The following is a 13,626-nucleotide window of genomic DNA, read 5'->3' as shown; positions in this document are numbered from 1 at the left end:
TGTGTTGGAAGGAGTATGGCGTTGACGTGGGATAATGAGGCCTGGAGTGATTTGGAGTTTTTGAGGTTTTAGAGGAGTCGATCAAATTTTGGCTGGGCAAATACCAGGGTATTGAGTTCCCGGATGGAAGGATAATTGCTCAGTCGGGCAACTACCGAGAGGCCACGAGATGGAAAAACTGCTTATGGATTCCCATTATTTACGTAACTAGTAACCAATATGAGGTACTGATGAGGATAGTTTGATACAAGATTATCAAACTATGCAACGGCTAGTTTTCTTTATTGACCTGGCGTTCGCTCTCTGGCTACCCTCATGTTTGCCTTAATCCGTTCCAGTAGCTCAGCGGTTGTTGCAAGTGGAGAGGGGTGTAAATTTCTCTGCTGTAGTATTAGCATAAAGTTGCTCAACCGACAGCACCTATCATCAGCGAAATGCCATGGTATGTTGACAGTAGCCAGGGCTAAAATACGTCTTGTTGTATCTTTTTGCGATAAGAAAACTTACGTGCTTGAGCCAGGTAATGCATTGATCGTGAGTCCATGTTTCTGGGTCTAAGATGGCGTCAGTAAGGTTTGACCGACAGAAATTCTAGGGAGCATAGATTAGCATACCGCCAGTGGGGTCTTGACTAGGAAAGATGTCTTGTCCCCAGATACTCCATGCTGCAACGCCAGCAACGACTGCAGCGAAAGCGAAGAAAGGGCCCTATCTTGTATTAACTTATGATGACAGCGATATGTAGAAGGCCCACTATGTAGAGCAGATGCCATGATAGCCATGAGTAACCTACACGTTGTTGCACTGCGCGATCGATGGGAGTCGGCATGCTGAAGAATGGAGCTGGTTGGACAAGCAGTGTGAAAGACGGATGTAGAACTTAGAGATCTTGTCGGAGTACGCAAGGAGACGAGGAAACTATTCAATGATTCGACAAGAATTGCAGCAGTTATAGGATGGCAGGCAGCACTGTTTTCACATGCGACGCTTCCTCATTGCACTCCTTCCTGGTTTACGCCACGCACGTCGTCACCCCACCAAGCCCGAAGCAGCAACGCTTGCGGGCAGCCCCATTGCAGCCCGTGCGTTTCAAGCGAGTTCCAGTCCACACCCAACGCCTGGGCACTGGCCAAATTGTTTCCGAACTTCACGATCCGAACCAAAACGACCCGTCAACACACAAATCGTCAAGATGCCTTCCGAAGTTTCCGACATCAAGCAGTTCATCGAGATCTGCAGGCGCAAGGATGCCAGCTGTACGTCTACCACTTTTGCTAGGAGGAGGTTGCGGTCGTAGTAGGAGGAGGAATTGTGCACGATAAAAGGGAGATGCAGAAGGCTGCGACGATCGAGGCAGTTAAATGTGATGAGAAATCTAAGCTGACAGCATTGCAGCCGCCCGCATAAAGAAGAACAAGAAGGTCAACAACATCAAGTTCAAGGTCCGATGCTCCACCAACGTCTACACCCTCGTCCTTAAGGACACCGACAAGGCCGAGAAGCTCAAGCAGAGTCTGCCCCCGGGTACGCATGCAATACCAATACTCTAGCGCCTATGACACGAATCTAATAACTTCAGGTCTTACCATCACCGACGTCGGCAAGAAGAACCCCAAGGGCAAGCGCACCGCATAAACGGATCGAACGCATGAGGAACTGAGGACGGAAGTGTGCAAGGACATCGACGCACAATGCGCACGAAGCACGAAGGCATGGGCGGACGGCGTCTCAACGGATAAATTTTGTTCAATGGCATCACGGAACCCTTCAGATTGGGTTACCACCAGGAATGAAAAAAGTTCAAACTTCATTCCGAACATCACGGCCTGTTTCCGACGTGCACCGAGACTTGTCATGTATCATGGTCAACATTGCTGAATAGCTAGCTAGAGAGTCGCTACGGATATGGCTACTAATACAGCGATTGCTTCGGCTTTTGTCCTTGCTTCACATTGAATTTGTACTGATCTTTGCGGTCCAGATACACGACCTTGCTATCCAACCCAGCCGCATGTACCGCCTTTTTGAAATCATCCAGAGGACTCATGAATACATCGTAATCATCGTAGTGGATCGGAATCGTTAGGTCGGGGTTGATGAGCTGCATCAGCTGTACACCCTGTTCGGCATCCATAGTGACCATCAGCAATGGCATCTTGGGACCAGGAATGGTGGTGCCTCCCAGGTGGATCAGCATCAGGTCGATGTTCTGGTCCTTGTACCGCTCAGGGATCTCCTTGAGCTCATCAACCATCAGAGTGTCGCCGGAGATGTAGATTCTGTATCCATTTTCGAAATCGCTTCCATCGCTAGAAGAAGCGTTCGAGTACCCGAGTTCGACCATCCAGCCATTTGTCGGCGGCACAGCGCCAAGAATGTCGTTCGCAACGTTCAGAGGACCGGGAGGCACATGCTTTCCTGGCATGCCTGTGACTTTGATGCTGGGCTTTGGACCGCTACCATTTGTTTGGTCTGATTGCGATACATCCAAAAGCAAACTGTTCCAGAAGTCGAGTGCATGCACGTTCTTGAATGACTCTTCGCCTTTGCCTGTCAAGCATTCCTTGGCATGTGGTGTGGTGATGATTGGGAGGCCCTTTGACAGTTTCTCCTCCACTTCCCGGTCGAAGTGATCCTCGTGGTAATGCGACAGCAAAATCACGTCGATCCTCGGTAGTTCTTCCAAATCGATTGCGGGGTTTGTCCGTCTTGTCGCACTGACGCCTGGTCCTAGATGAACATGGTCGCCAGCATGAAGGAAGTTGGGATCTGTGAGAATGCGAATGCCTTCCCACTCCAGGATTGTGGTGGCAGTCCCAACGAAGAAGAGAGAAGCATTTGTTGAGGCGTCTGGTGCGTTTTGAGGATGAATCTTGGTCTCTTTGGCGTCAGGTAAAGAGGTAGGGACGTCGGTGTTGAGTTTTGTAGGTGGGCCTGAGCCATCTGGTGTGATCTGGATGCGCTTCATACTTGCACCTGACATTGTGGTTTGTTGGGTGAGATGATTGCTGTAGAGGGAGTTTCGTTTCGTTTCGTCTTCCTTTTCGACTGAGATTCTTTGAATTGTGATTTTGCTATCTTAGGAGTATCCGGCTTCTTTACCGCAGGTGATGAGGTGCGAGCAAGCCGGAAACAATGATATAATGGCAGACAGGAAAAGAGGGCAAAGAATAGGAAGCGCGCTTCATCCTTGGTGTAGAAAGCCATCACGTAACTCGCAAACAACAATGACGACAAGACGCGGTAATCATAGAAATACGGCAGGGTATGCGATGATCGTGGGAACAACCTGTCCAAATGCTTCTTGACTGTTAATAAGCATAGGGATGCGGAAGGCGGCTGTGACTGTGCCCGTGTCCGTGCCTAAATACGCGTATTTCACCCATACTACAGGGAGAGCGATGCTTGCGAGTCGCAGAGGCTGAGGTGTGAAGGTGGAGCTTCCCCGTTGAACTCCGCTGTGGCTGATGTTCCCTAAGATGCGGAACCCCTGTCACGCCAAGCCATATGCATCGGGGTGAGCAATGAACACCTGGCGAGTCAGAAGGCGCTTTGAGCATTGCTTCCCGAGTCCATTGGGAATTTGGAGCAAAATGTCAAGTTACCAGACTTTGCAAGGGTGAACTTACACTCGCTCCGCTTGGTCTATTATTCAACTAGCACTACGCGTCGCGCCGCCTCATGAACTCGACACGCGATCCATTCAACCTCCGCAGCAAAGCAACGTTCAAGACACCCTCCGCATTCGCCGTCCTCCAGAACGCCGCCAACAAGAAAGCTTTACAGGCCGTCGAATCGACCAAGCAGGCGGTCGAGGCCACGAAGCAGGCGATCCAGGACTCAGATATGTCCTTCGCCATCCCGCGCAACGTACCCAACTTCGAGAGCGCGCAACGCAAGTTTGAAGATAATGTTTGGAACAAGTTACCAGGAAACGAGAAGGGCTTGCCAATGTATAAGGATAAGCCTTCGGGAAAGGTATACGGATATGGCGGTGGTGCGAGGGGAAGGAGAGGCTTCCTGAGGAGTAAGAGGGGGATGTCATTGATAGCATTAGTAGTGCTAGGGCTCTTCTACTGGTTTGGGTGGTCAAGTGGAGGGACAAATGTGGGCATAATACAAGATGAAAAGGACAAGGGGAAGAGCTTACTTTCAAACATGGGCGGAAGCGCTGCCGGAAAGAAGAGCAAAGTTGACTGGGAGAAGCGGAGACAAGCAGTAAAGGACGCCTTCTTATTGAGCTGGAACGCATACGAGGAGCACGGTTGGGGTTACGACGAGTACCACCCTGTTTCGAAGAAGGGTCGATACATGGCGGAGCCTAATGGCTTGGGCTGGATCATCGTTGACGCCCTCGATACGCTTATGATCATGAACCTTACAAAGGAAGTCAACCATGCGCGGCAATGGATTGCGACGAGTCTCGATTACGACAAGAAGCAGGATGTCAATACCTTCGAAACAACTATACGCATGCTTGGTGGTCTACTGTCCGCACACTACTTGCAAGAGACACTTCCGGGTCTGAAGCCAGAGAATCAAAATGAGGAGGACCTCTTCTTGGAGAAAGCAACCGACTTGGCAGACCGTCTCATGGGCGCGTACGAGTCCCCTTCGGGTGTTCCGTGGGCCAGTGTCATTCTCAGAGATGCCAAAGGCGAAGCCTCGCACGCCGACGGTGGTGCGTCCTCCACAGCCGAAGCGACAACCCTTCAACTTGAGATGAAATACCTAGCCTTCATCACCGGTGAAAAACACTACTGGGATGTGGCAGAGAAAGTCATGCAAGTCGTTGACAACAACGGCGCGAAAGACGGTCTTCTACCCATCTTCATCTATGCAGATAGGGGTACCTTCCGCGGTAACGAGATCCGATGGGGTAGTCGTGGAGACAGTTACTACGAATATCTCATCAAACAGTACCTCCAGACCCAGAAGCAGGAACCAATTTACCAAGAGATGTGGAACGAGTCACTTAATGGCGCGAAGAAGCATCTTCTCACTTATACGAAAGATAGCCACTTCACTGTCTTAGGAGAGCGACCAAACGGAATCGAAGGGAAGTTGCACCCCAAGATGGACCACCTTGTCTGTTTTCTGCCTGGCACCATTGCCCTGGCAGCAACTGGTGGTGCCTCTCTCGCCGATGCACGCAAACTGCCCACCTGGGGCAAAGCACAAGAGGAAGATATTACTCTTGCCCGCGAACTCACAAAGACCTGCATGGGCATGTACAAAGTAACTGCTACAGGTCTCGCCCCTGAGATCGCCTACTTTGAGCTAGACGACCCGCCAAAGATGTACCGCACTGAGATTCTAGCATCCAAGTCTGAGCTCGACACTAGTGTTCCCGATGGTGAAGGCTGGAAGAGCGATTTCGACCTCAAGCCAGCAGATACACATAACCTCCAGCGACCTGAGACTGTAGAGTCTCTGCTATACATGTGGCGCATAACAGGCGACGAAATCTACCGCGAATGGGGTTGGGACATGTTCGAAGCTTTTGTCAAGCACACTATCGTTGAGGACAATGGCGGTTTCTCTAGCATAGGCGATGTCACAAAGATACCTCCTCCATCACGGGACAACATGGAGAGTTTCTGGCTTGTAAGTTCTTCTCCTTTCCATTTCTCTAACCTTACATGTTAGAATTACTGGACTGTTTACTGACATACAACGTAGGCCGAAACACTAAAGTACATGTACCTCCTCTTCTCTCCCAACGACCTCCTTCCTCTCGATCAGATCGTCCTAAACACCGAGGCCCATCCTTTCCCTCGCTTCGACGCAAGCCACAAGCGGTTCAAGACGGGTTGGGAACGTATACCACGGGACGAGAAGGGCAATCTTGTGCCTAAGGAGGCAGATAAGCCTGTGGACACCAAGGCTGATGGGAAGACGACTTGAACGTCTTATCCATACGACTAGAACACTTTGGGGAGCCTTTTTGAACTGGCTCTCTAGCTCCGCGATATTAGAGACTACATTGCAGGCGTCTGGAAGCATTCATATATGCATGGATGGCGGTTTCACTGATATATCCTTCGAAGTAGGATAGACATACATATAGTCTCGAGTGGGGCAACACTTGTAGTCCAATTCGTTATGCATATTTGGTCGTGATATATATTATGTGCGCCCCCATTAAACACTCCGATGTCGTATATTCGCATAAACATGAAGCACGTAAATCGTAAATCATGACCCGTTCGATCTGTTTCCTTGCTTGAGCAATATCCCACGCTCGCTCGTGTATTAGAAGGACCACCGATGTAACAAAGCGTAGCGCTACGTTCACGTAGGGAAAGGTGCGTTGTGCTCATAGGGTCTTCATGGGATAGGGCCAAGCCAGGAAGCTTCCTCCGACGTAAAGCACAGCGGATACTAACGTTCCTGTGATTGTTCATCGCCTATGCGTGGCGGGCTCTTGGAGTGGGCAGACTGATTCCTAAAGGGCGAATGGCTTCCTCTGAGCATGTGTTAGCCTCCTCTCCTTTGCATCATCTGTACACCAAAGACTTACGAGCGCCTCCGCTTGCCCTCGTCTCTCCTCTCCTCGATGACCTTGAGCATGGTCCTCCGTCCGTCTTTTGCATTTATGTGTGCATCCCGCATGCTCATGCTAACCTTCTTGCTCGCATCGGCCCGAAGCAGCCTCTTAAGCAGCAGATGCCGCATAAGCACACAAACGAAAACGCCGCAGTCGCTTCCATTCTCTTGCTGCGGACTATCATTCATAGGGATAAAGCGCAGTCGCTTGCCTAATAATTGTTCCAGCTTCATGGTTGTGCTCCGTGCTTCCCGCTCGTTGGACTGGGTCATGGAGTCGTAGTGGAAGGAAACGCCATCGATGATGGAAACGAGAAGGAGAGACCAGTGTGAGCCGCCTTCAGCTTGTGTGACGTCGGTGTTGTCATTTATGGGAAGAAAGACGTGTGTTGTTTGGCTGAAGTTTGGGAGAACTTCTTTTAGGGAGAGAGGGTCGGCGGATTGCATGAGCATGTAGGACATGGAGGGGCGGAGGAGGACGATAGAGGCTTTGGGGAAGGCATTGAGCTCTTCGCGTTCGAGGTATTCCTGCCAAAAGGCGATGGCCTAGGGTGTATGTTAGCCCTAGTTGTGGTATGCAGAGGGGTAACGGTATGCGCACATTGTCGGTAAGCCAGTCGTTAGATTTGATACTGTCCAAATCGGCTCGCGTTACTATTGGTAGTCGTCAGTATCACCGTCGTTGTTGTCAGAAGCGCGTGGAAGCGCAAGTCAAAGAACAGGCGACGCATACACACCCCTCACATCATGATCTATTCTTAGTCAGTCTTCAGCTCTCGCAATTTCTTGATCTCGACTCACAAGAAAGATAGGCCTCATCCGGACTAGGATCACCCAAGTGGCGCCTCGCCTTGTCCCTGATCCTCGAAAATGATCCAGGCATGCTGTACCCGTTTGCGCTGTGACTCGGGGAAGGATTGTGTGGCACGGGCGTGCTATTAATCCTGTGCGAGGCTGCAACCACCAGTGGGGTATATTAATGTTTCGGGCCTTGTGGTTATGCGAGAAGGTAGGGATGTCGGATGACTGTCTGCCTCGTTGCACCGCTGGATAGAAGCGCGCTCGAATGATGCAGGTGAGTTATGCGGGTGGAAAGCAGGGATGACGTATGTATGTCTTTTGGCTAGACTGTGTGGGGGTGTCAAGGGAAATGGTTCTGGCCACCTCGGCACTTGCAGTCTCGGGGCGCGAACAGCTTTAAGGTGTCGCAAAAGTGTACCACAGTTGCGAGCTCCGCGTTCTGAGTATTCTGATGGTCTTGTTTGTTTCAACCATGGTTGAGTGTTTGGGTTGTAACAGCCAAGTCTAAGTATAGAACAAAGCAAATGCGGGGATATACTTGGAGCATTGGGTTTCTTTTCTTTTCTTTTTTGCGTTGCATTATTCATCAGTCTTTTGAGTATTTATCTAGGTATACAACCTTCACGGGGGTTTCCCGTGCTGGTAATCGATAGTCGTTTTTGGATACGTGAACGCCTAAAACCGCACTCAACACGTCTTAAGGCAGTTGTCCTACTATCTTGGCACCATTTGCCTGAGCTTGCTTGCCAAACTGTTCCGGCTTCTCTACCTTGAAAAGCCAGCTCTGCTTGTCTTCGATCTTTCCTTGCTGAATACCTTTCAGGGTCGAAAGAAGCTTCTTGCACGCTGGGCCTGGTTCTTGCTGTGCCTCTGCGTATGTAAACTTGTCGTTCTTCGATGGCAGGGTGATGGACTTGATGGGAACAAGAGCTGCCGCTGTTCCTGCAGCGAGGACTTCGTCGAAAGACTTGAGTTCGTCATAGGCGATCTACAATCGTTAGCTCGATGTACGCATTCATGGAACGCACACAGTACCTCTCGAGACTCTGCCTCCCAGCCAAAAGATTCCGCAATCCTGAGAATGCTGTCTCCAGTCACACTCTGAATGACGTTCTTGCTGTTGGATGCAACAAGCTTGACTTTGTCGCCATCCCTCTTCACCCCAATGAATGCGGACGTTGAGAATTCATCAACGACGCTCCTAGTCTTGCTGTCAAGGTGCAGGGTGATGCCGTAGCCTGCCTTGTACGCCTTCTCGCTGTGCCGTAATACTGGAGCATAGTTGCCGCCAACCTTTGCTGATCCAGTGCCCTCCGGCGCGGCGCGGTCGAAATCCTCAAGGATGACAGCATCTACCGGGTTCGATCCATGGTAGACGCCTGTTGGGATACAGTATACTACGAATGTGTATTCCTGTGGTGGGTTCAAGCCAAGCTGTGCTGAGCTACCGAAGAGCAGTGGTCGGATGTACATAGCTGCACCAGTTTCATGGGGCGGCACATACGCCGCGTTCATTCCTACAGCCATACTACAGCAGGCAAGGAAGTGGTCTGTCGGCACCTCTGGGATAGAGATGAAAGACGCCGAGTGCTGCATCCGCTCGGCATTCTTGTTTGGCCTGAAGATGTTTATGGTGTTGTTTGGCGCTCGGAAAGCCTTCATGCCCTCGTAGCACTGCATTCCATAGTTCAATCCTGGTGCCATACCGTGGATACGTAGGAACGGATCCTCGACGAAGACTGGAGGAGTCCATTTGCCGGTCTCAACCGAGTAGTGTGATTCAACATGACCAGCGACTTTGGAAAGTTAGGAGATATTCGAAATCGTACTTGTGGATGACTGTAGAGTGGAGATGGAAATACGCGGTAGAGGTACACTCTAGGCGCACCCTCTATCCCTTCTTGTGCATTGTCCAGTACATAGACTCGCCAAGGTCTTTCATAACAGGATTTGGTCTTACCTTCTCGGATTTTAAAGCCCACATTGCTCCAGTCTGCTGTTGAATTAGCGTGGGTCTTTGCGCCGTGTGGAACGTGCCGGCAACCCGGTGAGTAATTGACGTACCAATGGTGTCGACGGGTGGAGGAGGAAAGTCTGACATGGTTGTTTTATTTGCAATGAGTTATGGTGTCGTGTGCTGAGGTGCGAGTCAATATGCAGGTTGGTGAATTGGCGATCCCAAAGTTTTGAACACTTTCGGAGGCTCAGTAAGCTTAGCACTACTGCGATATCGGATGACGTAGACCGGTACTATCCCCCAGCAGCCGTCGCAATATACCAAAAGCTCACCGACTGCACCTTATATCTCATCGCGGAAAATGCTAATGTCGTTGTCGAATACGAACTAGCTTCGATTGTACAGATGTACCTGCAGATTTACCCGCATGGTGGGACCACTCGGGCGTGATGCTTCGAAGCCCCAATGCTTGGCGTTATCTGAGGCATCGAGTGCGTGGCCATGGATGACAGCCATTCACATTCTACAGTGGACTATGGAACGCCTCGCACCACCTTGAAACCTCGTTTTCTCGTCTCAAGGACCTAACATAATTACTTCATCATGATTCGCACCACTGGCCTCAGAGCCCGGTTCGCTCTCTTTGCTCTAGTCGTCTTCGCCCTGTGCTCGTTCATTCTTGTAGGACCCTACAAAGTGACGCCATCACATCTAGCACCAACATCGACTGAGAAGAAGCTGGGCCGTACCAGCGAGGCTGTGCTCACGGGACATGCGATCGCGCCAAAACTGGAGAATGCGACGGCAAAGTACGTGCACCACCGCCTCTGCGCAGACATGATATATAGGACAGGAGGCAGACTGACAAGCAAACGCAGGGCAGAACTCGGTCGCGCCGCGTGGAAAGTCCTACACACAACCTTCGCTCGTTTCCCCGAAAGCCCTACCGAAGAGGAGCAAGAGGCACTGCGGTCATATGTACACTTGTTCCAACGCCTGTACCCTTGGTATGTCTTACACCATGTGGCGCACACAAAGGTCATGCGCAAACTAACCGGGATTGCAGCGGGGAATGCGCAGAGCACTTCGGACAAGTACTCGCAAAGTACCCTCCCCAGGTATCGTCACGGACAGCGGCCGCCATGTGGGGTTGCTACGTACACAACATTGTCAACAAGAGGCTGAAGAAGCCCGAGTTCAATTGCGCAGACATAGGTGATGCATATGATTGTGGTGTAAGTAATACTCCTGTACGAACTACATGTGAGACATGGACTGACTGCGTACACCAACATCTAGTGTGGAGACGAGGAGCCGACCGCATCGAGCAAAGGCACAGCTGCATGAGACCCGGACCACAAAGCGCCAGAGAAGGAGAGAGATCACCAGGCAAGCGCATACCCTGAGAGGATACATTCGCCAATGTATCCTTTACGATAGCCCTAACCCCACCTTGAAACATCCAAGATGGATTCGCATGCAAGGCGGGGTTGGACGGCGCAGCGGACTTCAGATGCGTAATGTCCGAGACACTGTACTGCGCATAGGGGGTCGCGTCTTGGTCACGATATCTTTATTTGCGGGCACTTGCTACGCCGCAAATGGCTGCTGAAGACTTGGAAGGGGAGCCAATAAGCCAATAGTCAAGACGATAGCTGAAGGGTATCGACGGAGCTCCTCCGGCATCCCCGGCAGATCTCAGAGTTCGCCAGCCAGGTTTCACACGGCATGTCTTGAAGTGGCTTTGATGGTGGTGGGATGTAAACCGGACTCGAGATTGCCCTAAGCATACCCTAGCGAATGACTACTCAATGATCAGCCTTCGGACATGTGAAGCCCCGTCGTGTGGAGAGCCACGCAAGCATGGTGCGCGCCAGACAGGATGTCCTTATCGAGCATGATAGAAGGATGATAGAACGAGGCATAGTACTCTACCTGCGACACCGTGCCCCTCTCCAGCCTTCCAACCGTATGTGATACTCGTGCGTCATGGCATGGCAATGCTAGAGGTCGGCGAGCCATTAGGAGATGACCATGAGCAGCCCACCAGTTCGGTGGGCGCGTGGCTTGCAATGGCAGCTATTCGCAGGCGCTAACAGGCTGCATGCAAGATGCGCGGTCGCATGATGTATTTCGGGATGGTCGCGAGGCGCGCATTGTCAGGGGCCAGTTCCCAAAGTAACCTAGCGCCATAACGACTTTTGTTGTATCCCAAACAACTGAAACCTTACCTGGGCCAGCGAGGGGTGATAACGACGCGGCACCCCCTCCATACACCGACTCTTCATCCTCTCCTCCATTGACCGTCTGCCAGCTGTTCACCGCTACTTGTACATCGAAACTCATCTTCCCATCATGGTGTCGTTCTCTTGCGAGGTACTTGAGCCCCATGTCCATACTCTCCCCACCATTGGCCTCTTCCCTGGAGATGCATTGGAAGCTTACTGTGACGGTCTAGGGCTGTGGAGACGTTCTCACAAAGAAGAAGCTTGACGGCCATCGTAACCAATGCTATGGCGCTTCCTTTACATGCCTCGACTGCATGGTTCATTTCCCAGGAACCTCATACAAGTCTCATACGGTACGCATCATGCTTCTCCTACCCTATATGACGATCCGTTGCTATACAAACAACATCGAGTGATTGTTGCAAGTTTTGCGCCCGTGTTGCGCATTGCGCTATCTTCAATTTTCCACCGTTTGCAGTGGCTAACTGACGTATCGTAGGCCTGCATAACCGAAGACCAGAAGTACCAGGGTAAACTCTACAAAGAGAAGAAGAAGGGCCCGCAACAGAAGAGAGATAGCGCCTACCACGACAACTCGCAAGCGCTCGCTCCTCACAATGCATACGTCGAAGAAGCTCGCGATCATGACAACGCCGTCGCAGTCGTGGATGCTCCGCCCCGCGCGCCCACTCCTCCCCCAGCAGCGCATTCTCTAGGCTATCATGAGCAACAGGCTCTTGAGGCACCCAATGTCTTCGATTTCCTCGACCCTTCCTCGACGCCCAATATCCCGAGAACGAGCGCGCCCATCAATGAAGCGCGCATGCTTGAAGACAGCCAGCCACCTGCATACAAGGAGCAGTACATGCCTACGATCGCGGACGTTATGAAGTTCCAGGTACCTGACGACGACGAGTCTTTCGCACAGAACGGCTTCTCATACGGGAACGACCAAGTTCGCCCTTCCAATGAGCGCTACGACTCATACACTACGCCTGCTCCTAAGCCAAAGCACTCGAGAAACAAGTCGCGCGATACCGATGTTGAGACCACGTCGAAGAAGACGGATCGCAAGCGCAAGCGCAATTCGCCCAGCGAACTCGACATGTCGCTGGTCCGCGCCCAAGAGGAAAGGGATACCATGATGGCTGATGCGCCCGCGACGCTCCACTCTGGTCTCACTGGGGGACTGAACAGACTGCTTGCCCGACCTGAGTTCCCACCGTCGCCAGATGACTCCGGTGACTATGTCAACTCGCCTCTGAGCCCCATGAAACGCGCCAAGCAGGGCAACTCCAAAGCTCTTATGCGCGCGCAGCGAGAATACGAGGCCGAACAGGCTAAGCAGCGCAAGGCTGATATCAAGGCACGCGAGCAAGCAGAGAAGAAGGAGAAGGACAGGGGCCGCGAAAAGGAGCGCAAGGAGCGCAAGGCTAGCACCGCTCTCGTGAAGATCAGGCCCAAGAAGAAGCGCGAGGATTCTACAACAGAGGTTCGTCGGATCCGCCGCCGGCAATACTCGTCTTCCGTGTCACCAGCACCGCGCGAGCGCAAGAGTGTCAAGGCCATTGAGTACCATCGTTCTGCAACCAACTCTCCGGAACCAGATGGACAAGGCCAGCTCATTGTGCGTCCCAATGGACACGTCGCACCTGTCTCGCCGGATTACGATGCCCGCGCGGGACTGTTCATGTCCTTCATCACTAAGGGCCCAGACTCTGAGCGCGGCATGAGTGTCAACAAGGCTCTAAAACGGTACCATCGCGAGCGTCACGAGCACCACGATCGCGCGCCCTCCAAGGCTGACGAGGAGAAAGAGCTCTGGAAGGATCTACGTCTCCGAAGAAACGACAGGGGCGAGATCGTTCTGTTCTTCGCTCCCACCGAGGCTTCGTGACTAGACGGGGATCCGGATCTCGACATCATCATCCGCATGCGCGCGTGGTCTTGTTCTGATCCGACACCAAGTCAGGGATCTGACGACATGATCGATGTCTGACAACATTGGGGGAAGGAGCCTCATCGAGGTTCGAGGTAGTTTGGTGGTCGACTCTTGTACGATACCATTCTGCTTCATATGTTTCTTCCTTT

The 13,626-nt window shown here is 51.8% G+C and overlaps 7 protein-coding genes across 7 annotated transcripts; 3 read left to right on the top strand and 4 right to left on the bottom strand.

The window, feature by feature from the left end:
* Nucleotides 1-406: 406 nt before the first annotated feature.
* ALTATR162_LOCUS8194 (uncharacterized protein) lies at nucleotides 407-829 on the bottom strand (the record flags this gene model as incomplete). Its single annotated transcript, XM_043315824.1, has 4 exons — nucleotides 407-463; nucleotides 508-554; nucleotides 615-708; nucleotides 755-829. 4 exons carry the CDS (start codon nucleotides 827-829, stop codon nucleotides 407-409), a joined length of 273 nt encoding a protein of 90 aa, XP_043171759.1.
* A 363-nt stretch (nucleotides 830-1,192) lies between these two features.
* ALTATR162_LOCUS8193 (uncharacterized protein) lies at nucleotides 1,193-1,635 on the top strand (the record flags this gene model as incomplete). The annotated part of the gene is made up of 3 exons (XM_043315823.1): nucleotides 1,193-1,256; nucleotides 1,396-1,524; nucleotides 1,580-1,635. The coding sequence occupies 3 exons, from the start codon at nucleotides 1,193-1,195 to the stop codon at nucleotides 1,633-1,635; spliced, it is 249 nt and encodes an 82-aa protein (XP_043171758.1).
* A 277-nt stretch (nucleotides 1,636-1,912) lies between these two features.
* Nucleotides 1,913-2,983, bottom strand: ALTATR162_LOCUS8192 (uncharacterized protein; the record flags this gene model as incomplete). Its single annotated transcript, XM_043315822.1, has 1 exon — nucleotides 1,913-2,983. One exon carries the CDS (start codon nucleotides 2,981-2,983, stop codon nucleotides 1,913-1,915), a length of 1,071 nt encoding a protein of 356 aa, XP_043171757.1.
* A 698-nt stretch (nucleotides 2,984-3,681) lies between these two features.
* ALTATR162_LOCUS8191 (uncharacterized protein) lies at nucleotides 3,682-5,907 on the top strand (the record flags this gene model as incomplete). The annotated part of the gene is made up of 2 exons (XM_043315821.1): nucleotides 3,682-5,607; nucleotides 5,683-5,907. 2 exons carry the CDS (start codon nucleotides 3,682-3,684, stop codon nucleotides 5,905-5,907), a joined length of 2,151 nt encoding a protein of 716 aa, XP_043171756.1.
* A 477-nt stretch (nucleotides 5,908-6,384) lies between these two features.
* ALTATR162_LOCUS8190 (uncharacterized protein) lies at nucleotides 6,385-7,432 on the bottom strand (the record flags this gene model as incomplete). The annotated part of the gene is made up of 4 exons (XM_043315820.1): nucleotides 6,385-6,469; nucleotides 6,524-7,095; nucleotides 7,151-7,203; nucleotides 7,351-7,432. The coding sequence occupies 4 exons, from the start codon at nucleotides 7,430-7,432 to the stop codon at nucleotides 6,385-6,387; spliced, it is 792 nt and encodes a 263-aa protein (XP_043171755.1).
* Nucleotides 7,433-8,047: 615 nt separating this feature from the next.
* ALTATR162_LOCUS8189 (uncharacterized protein) lies at nucleotides 8,048-9,451 on the bottom strand (the record flags this gene model as incomplete). The annotated part of the gene is made up of 4 exons (XM_043315819.1): nucleotides 8,048-8,338; nucleotides 8,386-9,146; nucleotides 9,311-9,343; nucleotides 9,415-9,451. 4 exons carry the CDS (start codon nucleotides 9,449-9,451, stop codon nucleotides 8,048-8,050), a joined length of 1,122 nt encoding a protein of 373 aa, XP_043171754.1.
* Nucleotides 9,452-9,910: 459 nt separating this feature from the next.
* On the top strand, nucleotides 9,911-13,432 carry ALTATR162_LOCUS8188 (uncharacterized protein; the record flags this gene model as incomplete). Its single annotated transcript, XM_043315818.1, has 4 exons — nucleotides 9,911-10,116; nucleotides 10,186-10,314; nucleotides 10,374-10,542; nucleotides 12,035-13,432. The coding sequence occupies 4 exons, from the start codon at nucleotides 9,911-9,913 to the stop codon at nucleotides 13,430-13,432; spliced, it is 1,902 nt and encodes a 633-aa protein (XP_043171753.1).
* Nucleotides 13,433-13,626: the final 194 nt, after the last annotated feature.

Source organism: Alternaria atra, assembly GCF_907166805.1.
Source record: "Alternaria atra isolate CS162 genome assembly, contig: 28, whole genome shotgun sequence".
Taxonomy (NCBI): Eukaryota; Fungi; Ascomycota; class Dothideomycetes; order Pleosporales; family Pleosporaceae; genus Alternaria; species Alternaria atra.
This window is presented reverse-complemented; position numbering and strand designations above follow the sequence as displayed.